Source organism: Notothenia rossii, assembly GCF_949606895.1.
Source record: "Notothenia rossii genome assembly, chromosome: 1".
NCBI lineage: Eukaryota > Metazoa > Chordata > Actinopteri > Perciformes > Nototheniidae > Notothenia > Notothenia rossii.
Genome location: NC_136912.1, coordinates 58,015,827 through 58,042,382, shown reverse-complemented (window position 1 = coordinate 58,042,382; position 26,556 = coordinate 58,015,827). Strand labels below are relative to the sequence as shown.

The window sequence follows — 26,556 nt, the reverse complement described above, 5'->3', positions numbered from 1 at the left end:
CTTTCTCTGAGCGATTGGAACATCCCCCAGCAGCACAGCAAACCGTGGGGAAGACTATAGGACAACACCATAGACTGTATATATAAAGGACAACACGGAGGAAAAGGCACAGACAAACTGCATGACATGCTATTCAATGTTTATTGAATTCCATTTATTTACAATGGATGTTCCTATAACAACACATTTAACCTCATCATGCTGCAGCTGCTAGTCCTTTGACTCATTGTGCTGTCAGTTGACAATCATTGATAGGCACCTGTCGGTCTCCTGTCCTTTCTGAAAGTCATAAAGATTACATTAGTCATTTAGATTACTTATGTCCTCAATTACCATGGGATCACTGAAACCACCATGAATTAAAGAAATGGTAGAAATTAATCTAATCAGAATTCTGAAACCTTCCTTCCCATCCCCTCCCTCTAAATATATCAATAAACATTAGGAAGTGATGCTCCTGACTACCATACAAGTTTAAGAAGATAATATTTGTTTTAAAGAATTCAAAGCAATAAACAACAGCAACAGGCTCTTTAACCAAGGCATCGTTAGCCTAACATGTACTGTATATTTTAACAAGGCAGGTAAGATAGCTATTCATACTATCTATGTATATTTTTGTAATGCTATTTTATTTCTATTTAAGATGTTTACATTTTTGATTGTTTAATTCTAGTCTTTTAACTCTCTAATGTACAATGCCTTGTCTTTTGCTGCTGCAGCGTAAACATTATCCCAATTGGTATCAATAAAGTAGGCTACTTCTTATTTTAGCGTTAATCCTCAAATATTAGCGAATTTTAAGAGGCATGTTGAGTTGTTATAGCAGATAACAGACGGGGTAAAGAGGAAAAGGTCGGTAACATCCCAATGTTGTATCCTCAACTTTAAAAATGGAAATACAAATCAGTTTTTAGATGGTTAATTATTTGCTAATTACAATTTTGATGAGAAATTGAGATAAATACATATGGCCATACCTCCAACATTATCACTGTCACAAAAACCCTTTAGTACAGTATTGTCAGAATGTTGAGCGTTGCAGGGCAGATTTCACTTCATTTCTAGCTTTGAATAATAGTAAAGATAAGTGTAATAAGTCATGTAATATTGTTTTTATTCATGTAGCACATTTGAAAACCAGAGGCCTGTACTACGAAACCGGATTTTCGCTTAGTGAGCTAACTTCAGGGAAAACTCTGGGTTTCCGGTCCTACGACGCTGGTTCACTTCTTAGCAGGCTAGATCTCCTGAGATCAACTCAGTGAAAGCACTGCCTGCTGACCAATCAGAGCTCAGTGTGAGGAGTTTAAAGCTATCAAGTCATATTACAGGTGAAAAGAAATACAGAAAAACTGCCGTTGCAGGAAAGACAGCCGGCAAAAATCAACTGACTGTGAACGTGAAAATTAATAGAATATCACCTCCCATCTTCAGAGCAATCTGACTATTATAACATTAGCGTTAAGAAAGCTTACTTAAATATCTGCCACAACATAAGTAACCGGATCAAAGTAACATTACGTACAGTCCGCGGCACTAGTGCAGACGTCGATGTGTGTCCCATTATCATTCATATTACATCATAATGTATCATATATTTCCTTATCTGAGTCAGATTCTTGAGCCGTATCTGGCCGTGCAACACTAAACTGTATGCAGAAGTATTATTTTAAGCAACACATTAAGTTGACGAAACACTCGAGTCAAATGTAATTAAAGTCAGATCCACTCGGGTCGGGCGGTGATATCATAAACCTGTTAATGTACGCATTCAAACACTTTTTTTTTTTACCAGCTGTATTCACCTTGCAGGTTGAAGTCATGGATGTTTAAAGTCTTAATATTTGTCTAATATTATAGTTCACTTTTCATACAGGAAGTATGACGCTGCGCTATCAGTACGCCTCTCCATGTTTGTGATTGTTCAAATGTTGCTAAACCCGCCACTTTTATGTGAACGCGCACATAACTAGATAGGGCAAAGCTGGCTTGAGTTACCGAGTTGATAACCAGCGTCGTAGGACCGTTTAGCGAGAGCGCGTTTGTTTTGGATTAGGTAAACTGGGTAACTCAAACATATCCAGGTCATGTTGAACCGGCTTCGTAGTACAGGCCTCTGGTTTACAAATTGGCCTTAAAATGGAACAGATAAATGACAATGAGATAATAAATACATACAAAAAACTCAAAAAATGCATGGTACACACAGTTTACGAAAAATAAATCAAACATGTGAGCAAAAGTACAGCTAATAAAAACATCAGTGTGGGTTGGCTGTACGGTAACGGAAATACAATGCCTACTCCTTTGGAGGAACAATAATCCAGTGTATCAAAAATAACCACTTCTTACTGATCAACCATCAATCATTTGGTGTGCAACATGTAAATATATTCAAACTGGAATGCATAGGTTTCATAATAATACAAGGTTATTCCTGCACAGTTCTTTCACGTGAGAGGTAAAGTAAAATAACTCCTTGGAAGCAATAGTAGCAGTAATAGTATTTACACTAGCTCCACTGATTATCTTTTTCTGGAGCTTTTTAACACTTTGTGAGACTTCCTCATGGGAGGGAGTTTGTCCAGTTGTAATTCACCGATACAAACACATGAGCAATGCTGTAAATTGGACCTTACGTTTTTCTTCCAACCATAAAACATAAAAGAGTATTCCCTAAATTAGTATTGTCTATAAATTAAGATGGTTTTAGTTTTATTAGCTCAGGTTTCGAAATATCTATACCTGAGATTTTTGATTCCATCTCAATACCATTGAGCGGAATATCATTTTGTCAATGCTGCTGGCAGCTTCTCCCGGAAGAAATGTCTGGATAATCATCACACTTTCTGTAAACAGGTCGTATCCAGGGAAGCTTGTTCTGGAAAGAAATGTAGCTGTTTTACTTTTTTAAATGTCATATTTTATTGATGTAAAGACGAGTCCCTCTGACCAATTTCTATTCTATTTGCATCCATTTCAATCGAGTGGAGGCAGAAAGTTGAAAACTACCTGAAAACTTGAGGGTGAGTTATTTTATTTTGAGTGAACTGCCCCTTAAAGATGAGACCAATCAAGAGTATCTAGTTAGGTACGTGATGAAATAAAATCGCAACAATAAAAAGCTGTATTGTTTCAAAATTAACAAATGTCCATAGATCTAATAGTTTTGCATACAAAAGGTACAAAGTGGGAGTGTTTTGATGCTATGCACATATATTAACCAAAAATAAGGACATTTATAGACACTAAACAAGATAGTTTCTAGATGTCAACAAACATTTGTTTCCTACTTTAGTTTCTCAAACATCATGAAGATTACAATAACGTTTCTAAAGGCATACTTTGAAAAAGAAACCCTGTCATACACCTACGATGAAATGCTGGACATTTGATGCCACGTAGGATGTTACTAACGGCCATCACTTAGACACTTACAGCCATTTGGAAAAGAAATACTAGCTTCCTGATTAACGCTCTCTTTGACCTCGATGGGGAGCAGGTCAAACAGATGATCCTCCACTATCAGGCAGCTCTTGCGCAGCTGGCCGCACTGACCGAGCTGGACCGGAAGACGGTCCAGACAGTTCCCCTTCAGCTCCAGGTGGGTCAGCTGCGAGAGTTGGCCAATCTTCTCTGGAATGGTGGAGATACAGTTGTGGCCGAGACATAAGGTTCTCAGTTTGCTGCACTTGAAGAGTTGCTTGGGAACTACTTCCAATTTGTTGCCAGTAATGGCAAAATGTTGGAGGTTCTGCAGAAAGCCAACCTCCAGTGGTATTGTCACTACGGAGTTGTGGCTAACATCGAGGTACCTCAACTTGAGGAGCGTGAATAACGATGAGGGGAGAGACTCTAGCTTGTTATGTGACAGATAAAGGGATTCAAGGTTTTTTACATGGCTAATTGACAATGGAATGGTGATGATCTTATTGTGCCAAAGTTTGAGGCAGGTCAGTCTCTTGAGGTGCTGAAAGCTGATGATCTCCTCGATGGTCCGGATGTTGTTGGACTTTAGATCCAGTTCCTGAAGGTTGTTCAAACTAAAAATAGCGTGAGGTATTCTCTCCAGCTCACAGTTGAGAAGCTCCAGCTCGGCAAGATTCATTATTTTCTTCAAACTATTAAGAACTAAGAGCTTCGTACCATCATTATGAATGACCAACTTTATCAGATGCGGGGACAGATCCGTTATGTTGGTCGGGATCTTTGTGAGGTTGCTTTTGAGATGCAGAATCTTTAAGTGCCTGAGGTCTCGCAGAGACTCCAGTCCGATCATTTTGTTGTTTTCAGAGTTCAGATTACCAACAAGGTAGAGTTCCCTTAAAGTTTTCAACAAGTATACCCAGCTAGGAATCTCAGCGACATCTGTGAATTTGACATGAAGGCACCGGAGGTGATCACGGAGAAAAATGAAAGCAGTCTGCTCAACTTTGGCCGGACAGTGATAGAAGTGCAGCTCCTGGAGGTTTGTCATTTGTGAGATCTTAGCTGTTATCTTGGCCTCTGGGATTAATTCTAGTTTGAGAATTTCCAAATCTGTGAGATCAAACACAGCATCTGGCACTCCAGAGAGCATAAAAAGATGGAGTTCCAACTTTTCTTGAGGGTTGCGTATCACATGCTGCCGCAACTTCTCAAAGGTCCACTCGTGGTTCAGGCTGATCTCCCGAAGTTTGTTCTCACTCACCTCAGAGAGAAAAACACCAAAGCGCTTTGAGTACAGCTGGTCGTACTGATCGACCATGTGGAGGAGGAACGCAAAATCATTCTTCACATCTGGAATGTCACTGAAGCTGCTCTCCTCTCTGACTTTCTCAAAGGAATACTCCTTAAGTGGTCGCCGAAAAAGCCAGAACAGTGTGTAGATACAGATTATGCCATAGGCGCATATGAGAGCAATGTAACTAACAAGGAGTTTCTTTAACATGAAGGCCATGTTGTGTGTACAATGGAACCTTTTGTATCCAGTCAAATGCTTAATGTCAGGCTCACACACATGGTTGAAATCTATAGAGGCAACAAAAGTCATGGTGTAGCACAGGATCAAAATGAACTTGACTGTTTTGATGACGGTCTGAATAGCATACAGCCTGTAAATCAGGTCACTGTCTTCCACATGGGCACGGAATTTGCGAACTTTTTCAAACAGGGCTTTGGCTTGCTCTCCGTCTTTTTTGTCCAGTATGGTCATGGCAGGAACTTCACTCACAAGCTTTTCAGCAGAAAATGTGACCCCAGATTTGGTCAGCATTGGGGCAGACTGGTTGGGACTCCCCTCCTCGCTGCTGGTGGACAGATGCTTCAGGAGGGTGGAGGCTCCTGCCAGTCTCTGTTTGTTCTCCTCCGAGTCCTCGCAGGCTGTCTCGGACAGCGCTTTGGTCGTCCAAGGCGATTCAAAACATTTTCCAAGTATGGAAACAAAATGTTCTATTTTGGAACTTGTCTTTGGGTACTTGAACCAGAAGTTGCTACTGACCATTAATACGATAGTGTGGATCAGAGCGAGGTAGGGGAAATATTTGGAATACCAAGGAAGGGCAACATGGTAGCACATCTGATTGACAAAGACATACTGCTGAAAATCCAGTTTGGTCCTGACACCTGTAGGTAGAGGCTGTCCCAAAGAACCCGACTGTGTGAAGGGAACTGTGGGGGGGATTTTATCAGGAGGCCTTTTAGCCATTAGAGGAGCAGCTTGCTCACCAATGGCACTTTCTTTGTTCCATAAGCTATCAGCTGTCTCCGGGGGTTGGGGTTGTATGAAGCCCCCAGACCCCTCTGGAGATGGTTCCAGAATGGGAAGACAAACCACTTGGTCCCTTGTTAACTGCATCGTTCCAGAAAATATGGCCAACATCAACATGACGATCCCCAGATAATCCATGAAGACATCCCACCATGGTTTCAGTATGCGATACGTTGGCTGGATGTCATTTAGGGAGGCTACTTCTGTGAGGGTGAACATTCCTGCAACAGAGAATATTAATGAACATTATTATCATTATTTCTCTCATTACAAAAACAACACAATATTAAATTATTCATGTTATTTTGGGATCCCTAATAACATCAGGTAAATGAAATGCTAACGTAAACTAGCCCTTAAGCTAACTTTGGCACATGCACATCTTTTTGAAAGTAGATTGATGTACATTGTCACTTCTCCAAAAAACATTTCATGAAATAAAATAACATAAAATACTTATACCATCTTTTTTTGCAACCATTTTTTTTTATATCACTTACTGAATGTACTGTGATACTATACATAACCTTACATAATGAGCTTAATGAATCCAGGGAAATCAGGTTTGTGTGTAATGGAATCCTTGCTGTCACACTTTTCCTCTTACAGTAAAGTATGTACTTTTCAACTGAATTTCCAGATGTATGCACCACCTGACATCCGTAGATTAAAGGTCCCATGCCATTTCTACTGATCATAATTCCATTGTTGTGGTATACTAGAATAGATTTATATTGTGCAATGTTCCAAACTCACATTGGTTTCTCATACAGCATCTCTGTATAGTATGTGTATTCACTCTCTGTCCTACACGGCTTGTTGGAGCTCCTGCCCCCCCCTCCCTGTGAGCCCACTGTGCTCTGATTGGTCAGCTCGCCAGCTCTGTTCTGATGAGTCCACCACCGTTACAGCGGAACATCAGTGATTATGTGTTACTATGGCGTTAGCAACCAGAAAATGACACCAGTAAGGACAAACAGATGAGAATGCTGCGTGGGGTCTGGGTGCCGTGTTGGCGGGACGTTGCACGGCTCGCTGCTGCGAGGAGCGGACAGTGTGAGCTGGGTTCATTTCCTGCTTGCTGCGTGGGGTCTGAGAGACGGCGACACAGCGCGAATGGACGCGGGAAAGGGAGGGTGATGAGGGGGCTGCAGCACCCCCATTTGCGAGGCTCCACTAGCCACTTTGAGGGTTTGTGAATCTGCAGACCGTTTACATGCATAAAAACCTTCATAACACACAAGGGGACAGGTAATAACCGGAAATGCATGACATGGGACCTTTAAAGCTTAATATAACCGCTACCTCCGTCTTAGCAATTATATATTCAACAAAGTTTTTAGCTGTGACCAGCAAGGTATAAAATACATTTTAAAGAACATGTAATTCATTTAAAATAATACTGTGTGATTGCAGGACAAATGTTTACTTTACAAATAGTATTAGATAGTTGTACAGGTAGTACTTCCCTCATAGAAGGTAAACCTAATGAGGTGTTGTGGAAGTCCTACCCTATTTTAATCTAAAAACTCAATGAATAACACCTGACATTGGCCCTCGGAGGGTGATAAAAATCGCGAAACATTATAACTCTTTGGTAAGTCCCATAATACCCAAGTTGACAAACCTGTCATTGTACCAATTTTTAAATACATATCTAAAATAACCTAGTTGTCTGTCATAGTACTGTATTTTTAAATAATTTTGACAGGCAATGTAATGCTAAAAATATCATGGATGCTAACAAAACAAAGAATATGAGTGGCCATAGTCCTGTTTAAATGACTTACTTTTGTAATTAATGACTAGAATGAATTAATTCAGAAAGATAAATACACATGGCCCTGTAATCCTTAGAGGTGGGAGAAGTAATCAGAAATTGTACTTAAGTGAAAGCAGAAATACAAAAGTGCAAGAATACTCTGTTACAAGTAAAAGTCCTGCATTCAAAATGTTACTCGAGTATTAACATCAAAATATACTTTGAAAATCAAAAGTAAAAGTATTCATTGTCCAGATTGGTCAATTTCAGAAAAAATATAATATTTTTTATAATGATTGATCATTAAAGTGTTCTCAAAACTGGTAAAGGTGCAGCTAGTTTGAATGACTTTGTATACTGCAGGGTAGCTTCTGAATTTACTCCAGGTGGAACTAAAGTCTGATTTAAAGGTCCCATGTCATGCTTTTCCAGTTATTACCCGTCCCCTTGTGTCTTATGAAGGTTTTTGCTGTATGCATGTAAACGGTCTGCATAGTCACAAACACTGAAAGTACACCCTGTAGGCAGTGGCGGCTGGTGGAAAATATTTTTGGTGGGGCTGTTGATATAGTGAGTAAAAGCTTTTTTTTTGGGAGAAATGACCCCTTAAATTGGGACTTCTGGTGATGTAATGGCCCCATAAAATCGTAGTTCTAGGGCCAGGAACAACCAGGCTGAGTCGGGCTGAGTATGCTAAACTAACTGCAGTCAAGCCAGCCTCCGCTCGGGAAAACCTAGTCAAGCCAGCCCTCACATGATATTGCGGTGCGCGAATATCCTATGCATTACGGTAGAGTAAAAAAAAATCATCCCTCTGTGTTTAGATGAGAATAAAACTAAAACTGTCCAGTATCAGAGACTCATTTCACTTCAGGGTGATAGCAGGACATCCCATCTAGTCACTCAGAAAAAATCAGGACATTCTGATGTAGAGTTTCAAAATAAAAGACCTTTGAAATCTCTATTGTATGAGCCATAGGATATTCGCGCACCGCAATATGACGTGAGGGCTGGCTTGACTAGGTTTTTCCGAGTGGAGGCTGGCTTGACCGCAGTCTAAACTAGAGAGAGAATCGCTGTCAAGGGGGCTACAACTACAACAAGATGAACATATTTGCCCGTGATTTAATTGTAATACACGTTTCAAAATGTTGCCGAAGTAACAACATACTGATACCGGATAGTAAAAACCATGAATTAAGGCATTGACAAGTCTGCAGACAGACGGCAGGCGAAAAACCTTTTAAAATGCGTGTTTTCTAATGGAGATTTGGCTAAGCTAACGTTGTAAATGCTCCGACCTTCCACACTCACAACAACGGCCTATACACAGGGGTGCACACAACTTTCTCAGTGAGGTACTCAGATGAGTACCTGGAGTCAGTGTTTGGTACTCCAACTTCCGGCTCCCCTCAAAGTTCCCATGAAGCCCTCTGTATCGCGAATGTCAGCGGGTGGGGGTGCTAGTGGAGTATGATGAAGTGCAGAGCTTCGTGACCACAGAGCGTGTGAACGTTGTGATCAGCTGTTTTAGCGCAGTGCTGCTGTACAGGCCGACGTTAACAGCAGCCCTGTCTGTGCACACGGAGACCAACTCCGTCGTCCGATGATCTAACCGCCTTCTGGAAAAGCTTCACATATACATCGGTACGCAAATGCGCTTTGTGACACAAGTGACGGTACGCATTTCAGATTGTTGCCGCGCATGCGTACCTGCGTACCACTTATGTGCACCCCTGCCTATACAGACATAAATAAACCAGCGACTGTATTCGCCATGACACAGACAGTATGTGGTTTGTACTTGTTTAACTTTTGTCTAGTTTCTGAACAGATATGAAGAGCTGTGAGCTCTGAGTGCTAAGAGCTAACAGCTGTGTTGTTTTTCTGGGGAGCTCATTGAAGATGACGTCACGGCTCCCCCTAAACTGCGTTACTATAGATACTACCCCAGTTCCTCGGTTATGGCTAGAAAGGATCCGTCTAATGTAAATATGACGTCACGTTCTCGTTCTAACTCTCGTTGTAATCGGAGCGGCTCGGCTGTAATCGGAAAGGGTCGGGGTGGGCGGGACGCGGGAAGATCGCGGGAACATCGAGAAGAGACGTCGTTCTAACTCTCGTTGTAATCAGAGCAGTGGTAACCACTCAAAGTCCTCAAGAGATAGGAAACGACAGCAGTGTGGGACCTTATTGCAGGAAATTACTGAGCACACATACCACCTACAGGATGAGACGTTCATGTGTACAGTGATATCAAGACTAAATGATCTTTTGGAGGACGTAAAGCAACACACCCCACATGACAGTAGTCTTCCTCTCACCTTCACGCCCCCCCAAACACAAAAGGCAGAAGAGGACCATAACACCTCTCAGTACCAGCCATCGTAGACACCCTTTTTCAGGCCGGGTGGGTCATAAAGCTGAGGTCATGAGATCCAACTACAGAGTGGACAGCTTGAACAAGATTTTAAAAGCTAAGTCCCCAGAGTCTAATGCGGGAGGAGCAGGCAGGGGTACGAAGAGGAGGATAGATGCTTTAGGTAAGAACAAAGTATATTTACTTTTGCCATCTCCTCTATATTCACAAAACACAGCCAATCATCCATTCCAATCCTATGTGACATGGCACAGTTCATTTCACTCCAATAGAAATTGGTATAAAAGAGACCATTAGTCTTCTCATTGTGCTTATTGCTGTGGATAGGTGTTAACTAGTGTTGTTGTATTGTATCATATCAAAAGTTGTTTTCATCCAAGGCACCACCGCCAGGTGAATGTTGGAAGCTTGGAGATGAATGGAGCTGTAAAGAGGTGCTAAGTAAAACAACGTTTTTAATCCATTGCATGTGATTGATGTAGTTATAAAAAGTATATCATAAGCTGTCATTACAGTCTAAATATCTAACAGCAAAAGGAGGAGAGGAGATGAGGAGAACAGAGGAGAGGAGACAGCAAAAGGAGGAGAGTATAAGGAGAGGAGAGGATACAGCAAAACGAGGATAGTCTGAGGAGAAGATGAGGAGAGGAGAACAGAGGAAACAGGGAAAGCAGAGTAAAGAGCAGAGTTGAAAGAGAAGTTGAAAGCAGAGCAAACAGTAGCAGGAGAAGTAGAGCAAATGTAAAAGTAACTTTGAAAAGTATCGGCAAGAAGATCAGAGTTGCATAATGTTATTTTGTTTTATTCGTTACTGTTATATTAATGTTGTATGTTCATTTTTGTACATAGGATAATAAAGATGATCTTAACCTTGAACTCGATTCATGACCTCATTTCATTATTAAAATCTTAATATCAAATTACAGACTGGATTCAAATTAGGATCTCCAAATGTGTTGATGTAATGTTTGTGATAAACTGAAGGATAAAGTGTTCCTTTATGTGTTGAGAAAATTCCCCTCCCTCTTAAGCCAAGTAAGGTGTTTAAAAAGCCTCTTGGATCAGCTGGAAAATACATCATCACAAAGCTGAAAACAGCTGTTTTACTTTACTTTTGAAAGATACGACAGAGACAAAGCTACACATATATGAATATATGTATATATAACAGAATATGGTGCATTGCTGCAGATTAAACTACCCAACGGGATATAAAAGAGGTAAACACATCTACAGCAGTAACATGCAACATACATTTTATTGCACCAGGAGCTATCTTGGGACTTTTACTGCAACAACGTTGACTTGCCTGTGAATACAAAATAAACCATAGTGTTGCTGATCTACAGTGTTGTCATTCTTCTTTCAACAGCAAGACCGCTAACAAGTATTTACATACTTAATATAGTTTAGTTTCTCGCCATCCCAAACGTAAACATTCAGCCACGTGACTGCGCTTCCGAGCCGCTCCGATTACAACCGAGCCGCTCCGATTACAACGAGAGTTAGAACGAGAACGTGACGTCATATTTACATTAGACGGATCCTTTCTAGCCATAACCCAGTTCCTCACCAGTCTAAAAAACAACTCACGTCAACGCACGTAAGCAACGTGGGCGCCGAGTGAGCGCCCTCGTGACCAAAATATTTTACGGCGCTGATTGGCTGAAATTGTGTTTCGGCGGCACAGTTTACTATTGAGACTTTTGCTACGTGCTGGTTGCTGCTGTTTGGCTCGGGGGCAGCGCCCCGTAATGATAAACTAATGCCAAGGGCAAGGCCAGGCAGGAAACATGTGACTTATCAGTAACTTTAGACATCGTAACACAATTTTAAACAAGATTTTATTGTAGATTATACATTTTACTGATACCAATTGTATGATATTTACCTTGTTCATTAAAAATAAAAAATATATATATTTTAGAAATATACTTTTTTGAAATATTTTTTTTTTATTTAATATTTTTTTAATATATTTTTTTGTATGTGGGAAGAGGTGGGGCGGCGCCCCTAGCGCACACACACACACAGCGGCGAAACTGTGACGTAACTGTTAACGTCTGTAAAATAACTAAAGATATTAAATAAATGTAGGGGAGTAAATGTACAATATGTACCTCTAAATTGTAGTGTGGTAGAAGTACAACGTTGGAAATACTCAAGTGAAGTACATGTCTCTCATAATTGTACTCAAATACAGTAGTTGAGTACACCTACGTAGTTACTTTACACCACTTCTAATCTTATACAATCTAATAAAACAGTGTTGACTACTTAAAGCAAGATGTTGTAGTATTCTATTGTATTGCATTTTGAACATTGTTTCTGATTTTTCGTTACTGAACATGTAGGATATTATTATTTCCTCTACTAGTTAACAATGTGACCAATAGATACTCAGCATAGATATTAGGACACTGAGTTCTGGTAGGATTCACTGTCCTCCAATTTAGACAAGGCCTCGTTCTGAAGAGGCTCAGACTGATCAGCCTTGTCATGTTGATTTATTATGGATTTATTTATAGAGGACACTGCCCTTGAACTAGGGCACACACACCAAGGCCGTAACCATGATGAGTCAACATTGGCGGGGACCACAAATAAAAAAGTCATAGAATAGCAATTTTAATTGTTTATATCAGTTAGGCTATTGGGGGGGAGGGACATTTTTGAGCGTATCTAAATATGCCCCCCCCCCCAATGTAGGCTATATGGTAAATTCGGCCTTGATACACACCATTGTCTGCAGATAGTGCAACACAAGCTCTGCAAAACCAACCTCACATATCCATCAGATTGCGTAGCATTGATAACTGTACATTAACATAGCGTTTTTTTGGTATGGTTCATACAAATAAATTAAATAATAAAAATATCAGTGACACCACTGTGTCTCAATTCTTTTGTGTATGTTGAAAACACGAAGGCGACTATTTTAACGAGGCTTTGGAGCAGGTTGTGACCGCGGCTCCAGCAGCTAGACGCAGCACTGATGGCTGCTCTCCGTTAGAAAATCACTACGCGTTCAGATTACATCAATGCGCTAAATGCACTGCTGGTTACTGTTGTTAGCCAAACATGCTAACACATTTGGGCCACAGCATAGCGGTTCTATTTAACACATTGAACAACATAAACGAGCACCATCATACAGATACACACCTTCAGGAGGTTATGTCTTTGGTGGCACTGCCGAACAACGCCTCTGTTTACACGCCACGTTCCGCTGCAGTAATGAAGCCGTCCATTCTTCGTATCAGTTGAACCGTGGGTCTGCTGGCCGGGTGTAAGCAGCTTAGCTCAGTCTCTCTCCCCCCACTCCGCGTCAGATGGTCGGGTCCTCTCCGCCTGTGACAGCCGTGCGCCAGCAGCTGCTGGAGGTGTCCCCGGGTTGAGGCTATTCTCAATATTGTTCTCAATATATGGTTTTAGCATGACCATCAAATGGTAACATTCTACAAAAATGGTAGAAGTAGCCTACTGTCACTTACTTTTGCAGACACCAAATACATGACGTTGACCTAATACTCACATTCATTATGTTGAATAAATAGAGATTGTCTTTGCAATGGTACTAAATAAATACATTTAAAAAATGGTTTTATTAATAAAATTGCAATTTATTTAAAATCCCAAATTCAAGGACCTGCCTTGTCACTTTGATCATACATGGAAGTGGAGGAGCCTATAGTTTTCATTTAAAAATATTTCTTTTTCAATAAATAAATCTCAGTCACATTTACATAACATTACATACATCAAATATAACACTAAAATGGTCAAACATTTTTTAATTATTATTAATAATATCAAATAAATGAATAAAAGTCACCCAAAATGACATCATTGGTGTTACTGCTACACAAAACGCTTTTATGTTTGAAATAATGTAGTGTCTCCGAAGAGCTTCCTGTAAGAGATCCTTTGAGGCAGTGCCTTGGAAAAAGACATAGGGTAAGTCAGATACTTCTTACTTTGTTTGTTAAAGATGTCATTTTATCTTCGAATTTTACGTGCAGCTTTTAAGTCTGTCATTAGTGTTACTAATTTCATAGCCCTAGGGGTGAACATTTGAACGGAAAAATGTATTGCATTGAAGAGTAAAACAATTTTGATATTGACTGAAGTCATATGTGGTGGCAGCCATTTTGTTAAAATGGTAGTGTTTTCTCCAAATTGTCACTGGTTTTACTGTCACTGGTGTTACTCTTCTTCCTGGAAACAGGTAACACCAGTGACGTTCCTATATAAATAAGCTTTGTATAATGTATACAAATAATAAAAAATATATAAATACTATAAGCTCTACTTGTTGTGGATTCATCAAGTTAAGAGTTGGTTATTGCTATTTAACAGATTTGTAGATGTGTAAGAAGGAATATATTTCAGCAGATTTGTATCTCCCAGATTCCACCTTTTCTGTAGAATGACCTAACAGCTCTGTTGTAATGTTCAGGATAAATCTCTCCTGAGGCCTGTAGGCCTACTACGAAGCTGGTTCAACCTAACCTGGATATGTTTGAGTTAGCTGGTTGGTCTAATCCAAAACATAGGCGCTCTCGCTAAACTGTACTACGACGCGGGTTATCAAGTGGATCTGTAGTTACCTACTGTAACTCCAGCTTCTATGAGTAAATGGCGTAGCCCTCTAAGGTTATCGCTATTGGGTAATCCCCCTGCGCCCCCTCGCAGCACTGAAACACTTGTAGTCCAAGCCAACCCGCAAGGTGGGCCCCACCCTCGGGCTTCCTTCCGGTATAAATAGGAAGGAGGCCCGACAATCTGCTCCCATACAAAATAACTTTTCTTCAGCTATTCGTGGAGCCAGTGGGGCCCAGCACTTAGAGGGCTTCGCCAATACTCATAGAAGCTGGAGTTACAGTAGGTAACTTCAGTTCAATTTTGTATATGGCTTCGCCCTCTAAGGCTATCGCTATTGGGTTAAGGGCGAAGCATGATGTAGTCTGTGCCCCACTGGGTCCGCCCGGCACTGGAAGCACAGACAAACCTGCTCAATAACACCCCATGCCTGTTGTGCCATGCGTAATGGCGCATCACCGTCCCTGGAATATAGCATAACATGAATATTTTCCATGAGGGGACGAAGGCTGGGAACAATACATACCTGCCGCTGTGAAAAGTAGAGACGAAGGTCATACTTTGCCCAGTGACAAAAAGAGGGGGAACAGCAGCTCTCTGCGTGCAGACAGGCAGGAGAGCGCACGGCTGGATCCCTGACGTCACTCACTCTGACACTCCGTACAGGGTGTGTCAGAGAGGAATGGGAGACATCCCTCAAATACAATTGAAAAATGAACAGGGGGAAGACCAAGATGCAGCACTGCAAATGTCTTTTACTGACATTCCTCCGTGCAAAGCCGTCGAGGAGGACATTCCTCTGGTGGAGTGCGCATTGATGTTCTCCGGGGGATCCACCCCATGAGGAGACATATGCCTGTGACACAGCTTCACACAGCCAGTGTGACAGCCGTTGTGCAGACAGAGGCTGCCCGATCGAGCGCTCTCTATAATGCACAAACAGGCGCTGAGAATGGCGCAAGGCAGCCGTGCGCGCCACTAGCAGGACAGCGCGCGCACAGGAAAGAGGAGATGACACGCGGCTTCTTCCTCCGACCTGTGAGGAGGGGGAAAGAAGCCATCCAAGGTGATCACTCTCGACTCTAAAAGAGCTTGTGATGATACACACGGTCTGGCATAAAAGCTGGGTTAGGGCATAAAACAGCTGAACAGCATCTCCTTGGATCCGGAGGCATGACGGAGCAACAGAGAGAGCAGACAAATCACTCACCCTTTTCGCTGATAGAGCCAAAAGTAATACTACTTTGGCTGACAACAGTTTAAGGGGAACCTGGTCTAAAGGTTCAAATGGGGCTTTGCTTAGTGCGCGTAACACCAAAGCCAAATCCCACTGAGCGCCAGTGCGCGTGACACAGGTCTGAGTCTCCGTACTCCTCGCATAACACGGCTGCTGCGCTCTGCGAGCCCCTCTGTTCAATTCGCCGGGAATATACATTGCTCTGATGAGAGCAACGTGTGTGCGCGCCCAGAACAGCAGCCGCCTGGCTGCGTTCAGAAGCTGCGCAGATCGTACTCCTCCCTGGCGATTGAGGCTTCTTCCATAGCCGTGGCCTGTTGTCTGTGCGAATCAACACATTGATTGGACAGCAACGGGGCGACTCCCCCGGTTTTTTTTCAGAGATTTAGAAAAATAGCAGAGTAAAAACCGCACAAGGCACTGTTCCTGGGATGACAGGAGTGTTTCTTGTATCCCATGGAACTGCTGGGGGGGAGAGGCTTCTCTGTGATGTGCCGTAATGGTCGTCATGGTGAAGAGCCACGCCATCACCGCCGCTGCCCGTGAGGCAAAAGGGCTGCGAGGGAGTTTCCACACGCTGCATTTCACTCCGTCTCTCATCATGAGGCACGTACACGCCCAGGGGATGAGAGGTGTGTGCATGCTGTCCACACGAGGCGTTATAACGGTGCTCGTGGGTTATTATGACCGTGTGTAGGAGGCATATCTGGGACAGAGGAATTCCGCGAGCTCTGCATTTTATAAACCAATAGGTTAAAAACAGCAGGCTTCTGCAGCGAATGAATCACCTCTGGAGTCCCCCTGTTGGAAGAGACCCAGGGGTATCATCACGTGACCAGCTGACGCCAACGCAGAGCAGCTGCGTCACGGAGAGGGTTGTGTGGGTTGTGACACGCCGGAGGGGAGCTGTCAGTTACTCCACTCGCTGCCGCGAGAGCTGCGCTCTCATGCTGGCTGAGTTTAATTCCACTCCCAGATAAACGATTGTCTGAGAGGGAAGAGGACAGCTCTTCTTCCAATTTATTATGAAACCCAGGCTTTGACAGATACGATGCGAGATGTACCTTCTGTAAAGCGACTTCCTCTCTGGAGCGAGCCAGCAAATAGCAGGTCGTCCCGAGAAAACCACACTCTCATCCCTCCTCTGTGTAGTGGCTCCAGCCTTCTCTACACAAAAATGCGAGGAGCCAGGAAATATCCGAACGGCAGACTATTGTCTGGTCTGATATTCCCTGAAATGAGAAAACGCAGGAATTGCCTGTGTTTCGGGATGATGGGTACGTGGAATTATGCATCCTTCAGGTGGAAGTGAACCAGTCGTCCTGGTGAAAACATTCCAGCACCTGTTTGATCGTCAGCATGTGGAATACTGACAGATCAAGGATGTCTCATTCCCCCAGTCTTTTTCGGGATTAGAAAAATAACGGGAGTGAAAACCCCTAATTTTCCTCCCTTTGAGGAACCCTGGGAAAAATCCTCTTTCAACATGAGTTCCAGCAGCTCGGATTGGAGAGCAAGACATAGATTCTGGGATAACAGGAGTGTTTCCTGCATCCCATTGAACTGTGGGGGGGGGGGGGGAGAGGCGAACTGCAGGACGTATCCTCTGCTGATCAGCCTGCTCATCCATCTGTCCATCAGACACACGCGCTGCCACTCTGAGAAAAACTCTGAGAGCGGGCGCACGTGCTCGAGATGTGTTTTTGGTCGTCATGGTGACGAGCCACGCCGCAGCCCCTGCCGCCGCTGCCCGTGAGGCAACCCAAGGTGTGCTTGGACCAAAAGGGCTGCGCGGGGGCCTCCACACGCTGCTTCTCACTCCGACTCTCATCATGAGGCGCGTACACGCTCAGGGGATGGATGGAGGTGTGTGCAGTGCTGCCCACATGAGGCATTAAAGGCGCTCATGGGTTTATTAAGGCCGTGTGTACGAGGCGTATCTCGGACAGAGGAATGCCGCAAGCTCTAAAAATAGCCTGCATGTGTTCTACAACATACCGTGCAATGACGTTATCAACTTTTCCCTGGCTAGCAGTCCCTCGGTTAAAATCCAGCCGCTGTTGCTTAGGTGGAGGTGGAGTGGCGTCGGATGAGTCTGGGTCTGTGGTCTTAGCTAGACTACTAGCTTCGTCCCAGCATGTTGTTTCTGCAGATGTTTCAACAGATTTGAATTGCTGTTTTGGGCAGTAGATCGGATCTTTGACCCGCCAAGACACAACTTACATTCAACTAAAACTTTCTTTTCTTTGTGCTCGACAAAAGTGAAATAGTGAGTATATAAGACTATGGACTACGACATTTAGGTTGACCGTTTATTGAACACGTTGTTGCATACACTCCCATGACAACACCACAACAACACAACTGTATCCGGTTCACACATCCCAAAACTCCCGGTGCCATCTTAAAGGCACAGTCACACCTGATGTGACACATACAGTACATAACAATCTCCAGGCGGAGAAACTCGACTTGAGCTTCGCTGCCGCCAAGATAGTCTTGTGAGTAAACACAAACACGGCCACAGCGCGTCTCCGCATGTGACACAGGAAGTATCTAAGTACATTTACTCAAGTACTGTACTTAAGTACAGTTCTCATCTCTGTTCGCTGCGCTGTTGGCGCCGCTCACCAACGTCTGGGAGCCGTGACTATATACAAAAAATAACGGAGTAACACACCATGTAGTAACGGTAACTGAGTTACTGAATCTAAAAAATAACGCGTTAGAGTACTAGTTACTGCCAAAAATAACGGTGTTACAGTAACGTTACTTTGTAACGCGTTAGTCCCAACACTGGTGACGAGCCACGCCATTGCCCTCGCCGCCCTTGCCCGTGAGGCGGAAGGGCTGCGAGGAAGCCTCCACACACTGCGTTTCACTCTGGCTGTCATCATGAGGCGTGTAGACGCTCAGGGGATGAGTGGAGGTGTGTGCAGTGCTGTCCACATGAGGCGTTATAACGGCGCTCATGGGTTATTATGACCGTGTGTAGGAGGCGTATCTCGGACGGAGGAATGCCGCGAGCTCTGTTATTAACCGATAGGTTAAAACCAGCAGGCTTTCGCAGGGAGCCCTGCTGTCTACTTAATCAACAGATTAGTGGCAGCCGGCTTAATTACCGGCTCTGCTTTCTCGGAGGCTCTCGCGGAGCAGACCAGGAGCGGGGGAGACTCACTCCCCTTTGACTCGCCGCCGGAAGACCCTGTCTCTGGGATGGCGGGGGAGCGGAGACGTGGGACGGAGCCCCTGCAGCCGCCGAAGGGCGAGTCTGACGCTGAGGCGGTTGCTGTGGGCGTCTCTCCGATTGCGGCCTCCTTTGGCCGGCGTGGACGCCGCGGCTGCTGCGGGCGTTGGTGCCGCGGTGGGCGCTCAGCAGGCTGGAGCCAGCTGAGATGCTGGTGAATGCCGTCCGCCTGTTCCGCGGCCGTCTTCATGGACTCCACCATGGCATGGAACTGGCCTGTACGGGCTGATTGGAGCGTCCAGTCGCACTTTTCTGGCCGTCCCCGTAACAGACGCCTGCTGCAGCCAGAGGTGGCGCTGGATCTGAAATCCACGCGGAAATCCTCGCCTGGGAGACAGCGACGGACGCGCACGGACTGAGCGCTGTGCTGGCCGCCTTGCTGATTTCTTCTGCCTCGGTGGTGGACCGCTCTACCAGTGTCACCACCGAGTTGGAGAGCAGCGCGATGATATTCGCCGCCGCCTGAAAGGCACACTGGTGCACCCGGTCGGCCTGGCGGGCGACATACTCTCTGGGGGAGCTCAACGTAGGGCGCCGTCCTGTGGCGACGGAGAAGGGGACCGCATGCTCGGCCGCCAAACCAGCCCCCTGCTCCGACTCTGTCTCCCCCGTCCGGGGGAGAGGAGGGAGGGGAGAACCGCACGGTGAACCATGGAGGGAGACGGGGTAGGAATCGTCCGACTCTTGCCCGGCACTCGGCTCCAGGGACATGCTGCCGTCCACGTGCTCCGGGACGGGCCAATCGTCCTTGTCGGCCGCAGCAGCTAGAGCGTCTGCTCTTCGCTTCCTGTCGGCTGATGGGAGACGGGCACAATGTGAGCAAGCGACCTGCTGGCTGAGAGCTGCGTCCGCGTGCTCTGGCCCCAGGCAGGATTCGCAGATTGCCTGCTGGTCATAGCTCATGATCCTGAGCCATATGAGGGACAATTTCGGACGCAGTTGTTGCTCATGATGTTTAATGGTTCTGTGCTTCAGTAACTGCCGTGGTTTGCTGAAGAAAAGAGGGAGCAGATTGTCGGGCCTCCTTCCTATTTATACCGGAAGGAAGCCCGAGGGTGGGGCCCACCTTGCAGGTGGGCGTGGACTACAAGTGTTTCAGTGCTGCGCGGCGGCGCAGGGGGATTACCCAATAGCGATAGCCTTAGAGGGCGAAGCCATATACGAAATAGAACGCTAAAGCCAGCCGTGCCGTATCTAGTTAGGAGCGCGTTCACATGAAAGGGGTGGTATTTGGAGCATTCGACCAATCACAAACATGGAGAAGCATACTGACAGCGCAGCGTCATACTTCCTGAATGAAAAGTGAACTTTAATATTAGTCAAATATGAAGAAGTTAAACTTTAAAAATCCATGACTTAAACACTTTATCCAGGATAAAAGCCACATAGTTGCACCTGCAAGGTGAATACAGCTGTTAAAAGAAAAAGTGTTTGAATGTGTACATTAACAGGTTTATGATATGCCCCGTCTAAGACACGAGTGGATCTGACTTTAATTACATTTGACTCGAGTGTTTCGTCAACTTAATGTGTTGCTTAAAATAATACTTCTGCATACAGTATGTGACACTGTGAGTGTTGCACGGCCAGATACGGCTCAGCTGACTCAGATAAGGAAATATATGATACATTATGATGTGATATGCCGCGGACTGTACTTGATGTTACTCTGATCCGGTTAATTATGTTGTGGCAGATATTTAAGTAAGCTTTCTTAACGCTAATGTTATAATAGTCAGATTGCCCTGAAGATGGGAGGTGATATTCTATTAATGTTCACGTTCACACAGTCGGTGATTTTTGCCGGCCGTCTTTCCTGCAACGGCAGCTTTTCTGTATTTCCTTTCTCCTGTAATAAGACTTGATCGCTTAAACTCCGCACACTGAGCTCTGATTGGTCTGATTTTCCCTGAAGTTAGCCGGCTAAGCGAAAATCCTGCTTCGTAGTATACCCCCCTGGTGTGGAACAGGTGTTGTTTCACATCAGAACCTGATATGATGTACAGCATAGCGCTCTTAGCAAACCTTGCACTGGTTGACACTGTTAAAGAGGAGATAACCCACTGAAATTAGGGACCGTCGTGAAAGTGCAAAGGGGTGCAATTTCAGTTCACTTGATGATACATTCAAGAGACTCTCATAATAGATTCCTATTTTTATATTTCTTCTTTAATTGAAAGCTACTTTTTTGAGGGAAAAGGCTATTTTTGTTATGTGTGCATCTTCTCTGTGCATCGTCTCTGGAAAAAATAAATAAATACAAATGTACAAAAATCAACATATACACTTTTGCAATTCTATAAAATAATATTCACCAAATTTCACCTTCCTTTTGTTTAAATTTTTTGAAAATAATATTAACATCTTATTGGTTCTGCCAAAGAACATTGTCCAAATTAAATAGTGGATTTGTGTTCTGTTAAGACCAAGAAAACAATCCATCCTAGCATATGATGTTTCCAAATGATTGTTTATTTTTAATGGTCAACAACATAAAAAACTGTTTAAGAAAATACATTTTTGAAATAGGTTGCATATTTCTTGTGCACATTTCAAGAGTGGAAAAAAAACACCGGTATTACAATCCTTTAAATTTAAATGAACTTTAAATACGTATTCTTATATGATACAGAATTGTTTAGCCAAGGCATTATATGTTCTTATATTCCTTGTTTTTTGCATCTTGCCTGCTGTGATCCTCTTCAACAAACAGTCTCTTGAATAATAAAAAAGGACTTATAAGGGCAAAACACATATACAATACAGAATACCCAAGTGTACTGGCCTTAACCTAAGTGATATTTTTGGTAATCAAATTATTTCATGTAGCACTGACAGGAAATGTACATTAAAAATAGTTTGTAAAAAAAAGAAGACTTAATTAGCTTTCTTGCCAAGAGTTAGATAATAAGATGGATATATACAGTATCTCGTGCCTGGTTGCTAAATCTGAAACTCATGCCAGAACACAGTTACCTTAGCATTAAGACTGTAATGGGGGGAGGTATGAACCTAGCATGGTTCTGTCCAATGATTTAAACAAATCTGCCGACCATCACCTCTAAAGCTTTCTAATTAGGAGACTCCAAAACTAAACCAGGCCCTAAAATAGTCTAGCATGTAATCCCCAATTCACACTACTTCAGTTTTAATGCAGCTACAAGCAAGCAATATAACATGTATTAAGTTAGCTTTGTGCTGGTAGGTATGTTTTCACTGTTGGACAGAAGCAGACTGTGGTAAGCAAAGCGAATAGCCTGCTAACTGTGCCTTCATGTTTAATTTGCAAATAATGAGATTGATGTTCATCTTCTCATCTGACTCTTAGCAAGAACTCCTAGTTGAGGAATGATTTGTGGTTTGATAGTATGTGAAAGATGAATAACAGCAGAACAATCAACCCTGTTGCAGCCACACTCCATGTGACAACATGAGTAAGTGCAATCAAATTTTTCAAAGAAACTTGAAAAAATAACTTTTTTAACAGCTGTGTAATACTTAACTTTGGTAATGAGTTCATACAAAACAAATGCTCTGATCTGGTAGACAGAACACGCAGCAGGCACTGTGGCTACTATAAGGCATCTCACTCAGCCTTCATTTGGTCCCTGACATCGGAAGGCAGAGTTTCAAACAGTGTCTCTTCCACTATAAGGCCGCTGCGCTTCAAAGCATGACAGCAACCGAGCTCTTGTGGCAGAACCTCAAAGTGGTTGCACTTTAGGTCCAAGTATGTCAGTAGAGCCAGGTAGGAAACCTTTGGCGAGAGTATGGACAGTGAGTTTTTGCCAAGCTTTAGTATTTTGAGCTTTTTGCAAAAGAAGAGCTCATCTGGTAGATTTTCGATTTTGTTACAGACCACAGAGAAATACTGTAGACTCTGAAGGACTCCAATTTCTGGAGGGATGAATCGGATGTCATTGTTGGACAGGTCCAGGTAGCGCAGCTTGTTGCACAAAAACAGGTGCGAAGGCAATACCTCGATCTTGTTGTGGCAGAAGTAGAGGCGCTCTAGGCTACCAAGCTTCTTGATATGCTCTGGGATATACATGATACTGTTGTACCACAGTTTGAGGCAAGTGAGCTTTCGAAGATGTTGGAAGCTGATTATCTCTTCTATTGATCGCAGGTTATTCTCTTTCAGGTCGAGCTCTTGTAGGTTCGTTAGGCTGAAGATTGCATGTGGGATGCGTTCCAGATCACAACGTACTAGCTCCAGCTCAATCAGGTTGGTCATCTTTTTCAAGTTGTTGAGCATTACTAGCTTAGTGCCATCATTGTGAAAGTATAGCCGAAGCAGATGGCTGGAAACATCAACTATAGACTGGGGTATCTTGGTCAAATTACTCTTGAGGGAGAGCGTTTTCAAACACTTCATGTCCCGCAGCGACTCAAGAACTATGTTTTTGGAGGCGTCAGGGCTCAGAGACCCGGTGAGATAGAGCTCCTCTAAGTTACGCAGACCGTACATCCAGTTTGGAAGTTCCCTGTTATCATCGAATTTAACACGAAGCACTTTCAGGTTCTCTTTGAGGAAGGAGGTAGCTGTTGTGTGCAACTTTAAAGAGCATTGGTAAAGAGACAGCTCCTGAAGGTTCTCCAGCTGAGAGATTGAGGCAAGGATGGTGACATTGTTGATAATCTCTAGCTTGAGTGACTGCAGCTCTGTCAACTCAAAGACAGTGTCAGGTAACCCCGGGAGCATGAACAGCTGGAGTTCAAGTCTGTTGTTGCTGTTAGTCTGCAGTCTCTGACGCAGTTTCTCCGCGGTCCACTCATGATTGAGGTTGAGCTGTTTTAGTTTGTTCTCACTGACCTCGGATAGAAAAACTGCAAATCGCTTAGAATACAGAGGGTCATATTGATCAATCATGTGTAGCATGAAGGCAAAGTCGTTCTTGACGTCTGGGATGTCATTGATGCCCGTTTCCTGACGCACATACTCAAAAGAGTATTCTTTCAGTGAGCGGTAAAACAGCCAGTAAGACGTGTAAAGGCTTGTTAATCCATAGACAGCCACTAAACACAGGTAACAGTAGGAAAGCTTAGAAAACAGATGAGCCATTGTGTGATTACATTCAAAGTTTTTGTAGCCTGTCATGTCCTGGATCTCAACTACACAATGCACTCTATTTCGCACTTTATTCACTAGAGAACTATTGTAGGCAATGATCAGGAGGAATTTGAATACCTTGAACACTGTCTGCCGTACGTACATAAGATAAAGGATATCTCCTTCCTCGACATGCAAACGGAACTTCTTCACCTTTTCAAAAAGAGCTTTTGCTTGTTCACCCTCTTTTTTATCAAGAGCACTCGCTGATGGCTTGTCAACCACAATCTTTTCGGGGATCGACCTGAGGGACTGTGTCTTCTCCAAGCTTCCTTCACCAGGAGACACGGCGATGTTGGACCTAAGAGTAATGCTCTTTTTATCCTTTTCTTCAGGATTTTCTCCGGACACCTCCGACAAAGCTCTCGTGGTCCAGGGAGAATCAAAGCACTTGCCAAGCATGGAGATAAAATGCTCTATTTTAGAGCTGGAGCCAGGGAATTTGAACCAGAAGTTGCTACACACCATGAAAATGAGTGTGTGTATGAGAACCAGATAAGGAAAGTACTTGGCATACCAATGCAGAGCCTTTTCGTAACACATCTGATTGATGAAACTGTACTGTTGAAGATCCAGATCGGTCTTCAGGCCGGTCATTTCTCTTGGTGCGGCAGAAATATTGGATTGCAGGTGTAACAGTGACTTTACTTCCACTTCACTTGTGTTCTCTGGAGGCGGCAAAACTCTGTGAGGAAGGCATATGATTTTATCTTGCATTACCTGAAACAAAATGTAGGAAAAAGTTCAAGATTAGGGTGAAGGTATCATAACGTTAGAATGATCAATCAATTATGATGCTGAGCAGGTGCAAATTTCTTTTTTATCTTCCTTTCATATTTGCCAAAGCAGTTTCATCTGAGACAGCTGATGAAAGAAATAGTAAATACTTGCCTAATCTGACACAGAGACCACTGTAATAGAAACCTTATGTGTAAACTGAACCTGGCATTAGACACATGATTTTTGAAGCTGGATTTCCCCTTGAGAATGGCAATTTCTTAACCATGTATAACGCAAGCAAAGAAGTCTGACAACACTCCACAGCTGGCTCAGTAGAAGCGTGTTCCCATCTACAATCATGCACTGACTCACTGCCAAGGAATAGCTCTGTAACTGTGCTAACGGTAAACAGAGTAATAGAAACTGTTGAATAAATAAAAGAATTTGAAGTGACCAGGCTTCGGGGCAGATCAAATGTTACTGGTTTCCTCTCTAACCTGATTTAGATAAATAGCATTTTTACTGAGTGCAAGTTATCATACTAAATATTGGCCAAAAGCTTGCAACAGTAAACAACATGAAAAACAGATGCTTTACTCTGCAATGTAATAACAGGAAATGGGCACTTTGATTCAATAGTGGCAGGGCTGTAGGGGAGGCATATTGTGCACTCTTTACATTACAGCGGCAAATAATCTGAAACTATTATGTTTCGGCAAGCAAACTACTCTGGACATTATTACTATGGTAAGGCTATGCTGTTGTGCTGCAGGACATCACAGACTGAAATGAAAAGTCTGCCGTGGTCTGTGTACAGAGGATTATACAGGCTCAGTCTCTTTCTGTTTTTCTCCTTCTCACGTTTAACGCAGGGAATATCGTGTGAGCAAATGAAGTAATAACACAAAATGGCATGTTGATAAAGTTCTGACTTGGGAAGTAAGCTTGGCTACATAAATAATTATCCGCTCCATTTACAAACTATTAGATTATGTCCAAACAGTGTTATAGTGAGACTGGGAAACAATAGCTGCTCCCAGCCTGATGAATATCCTGTTAACAGTTGTTTTGAAGAATGTTTTGGTATACTTTCCAGTATTTGCACAACATAGTATTGCAGCAGCCAAACAAAATTCTCCTATTTTCCCCACTGAGAGAGAAGTTAAGTGCCAGGCCACAAGAGTTTGGAATCTCATGTTTACTAAAAGGGGCTGGGTGGGAAAATGTTTCCACTGGTAAACTCCTGTTGGGCTGAATGATTCCTTTGCTGCACACAGGCCAGGTTGTAAAATAAGATAATTAGTGTCTTTGAGCTGGTGCCAGTGCATGAGGCACAGCAGTAATGTTCTATAATGGTCTTTTAGAGTGCCTAAACATGAATACAATAACTGTTGATGTAATGAAAATTAGAACAATTCAGTTTTTCTCATACACATGTTGCAGTTTGAACTAGATAAGCGTGCATTAGCTTCATTTCTCCCACGCTTTTAAAGAGATGATTACTGTTGAAAAGAGTAAACACAAGCAGCACAAGTCATTACAAAACAGCATGCTTACAGTGTGTTCTCTTAAGAAGAGACATCATGGTGAGGCAGTGTTACTGACCTGAAGAGTGCATCCAAACACGCCAATCATGAGCATGACTACGGACAGGTAGTCAGTGAACACATCCCACCACGGCTTCAGGACTCTGAACGCTGGCTGCTGTTCAGAGAACTGCCGGAATTCCATCACAGGAATCAT

The 26,556-nt window shown here is 43.3% G+C and overlaps 2 protein-coding genes across 3 annotated transcripts; both read right to left on the bottom strand.

Moving 5' to 3' along the window:
* Nucleotides 1–122: 122 nt before the first annotated feature.
* lrrc8db (leucine rich repeat containing 8 VRAC subunit Db) lies at nt 123–26,555 on the bottom strand. Of its 2 annotated transcripts, none has more exons than XM_079668536.1 (2): nt 26,419–26,555; nt 123–5,973 (listed from the first exon to the last, which is right to left on the bottom strand). In XM_079668536.1, the coding sequence occupies exons 1-2, from the start codon at nt 26,429–26,431 to the stop codon at nt 3,416–3,418; spliced, it is 2,571 nt and encodes an 856-aa protein (XP_079524662.1). In that variant the 5' UTR covers nt 26,432–26,555; the 3' UTR covers nt 123–3,415. The 2 variants fall into 2 exon arrangements, with proteins under 2 accessions (XP_079524662.1, XP_079524663.1); XM_079668537.1 differs by lacking the exon at nt 26,419–26,555 and adding an exon at nt 13,060–13,445.
* On the bottom strand, nt 21,432–26,556 carry lrrc8c (leucine rich repeat containing 8 VRAC subunit C; the record flags this gene model as incomplete). Its single annotated transcript, XM_079668555.1, has 2 exons — nt 21,432–24,813; nt 26,419–26,556. 2 exons carry the CDS (start codon nt 26,554–26,556, stop codon nt 22,567–22,569), a joined length of 2,385 nt encoding a protein of 794 aa, XP_079524681.1. The 3' UTR covers nt 21,432–22,566.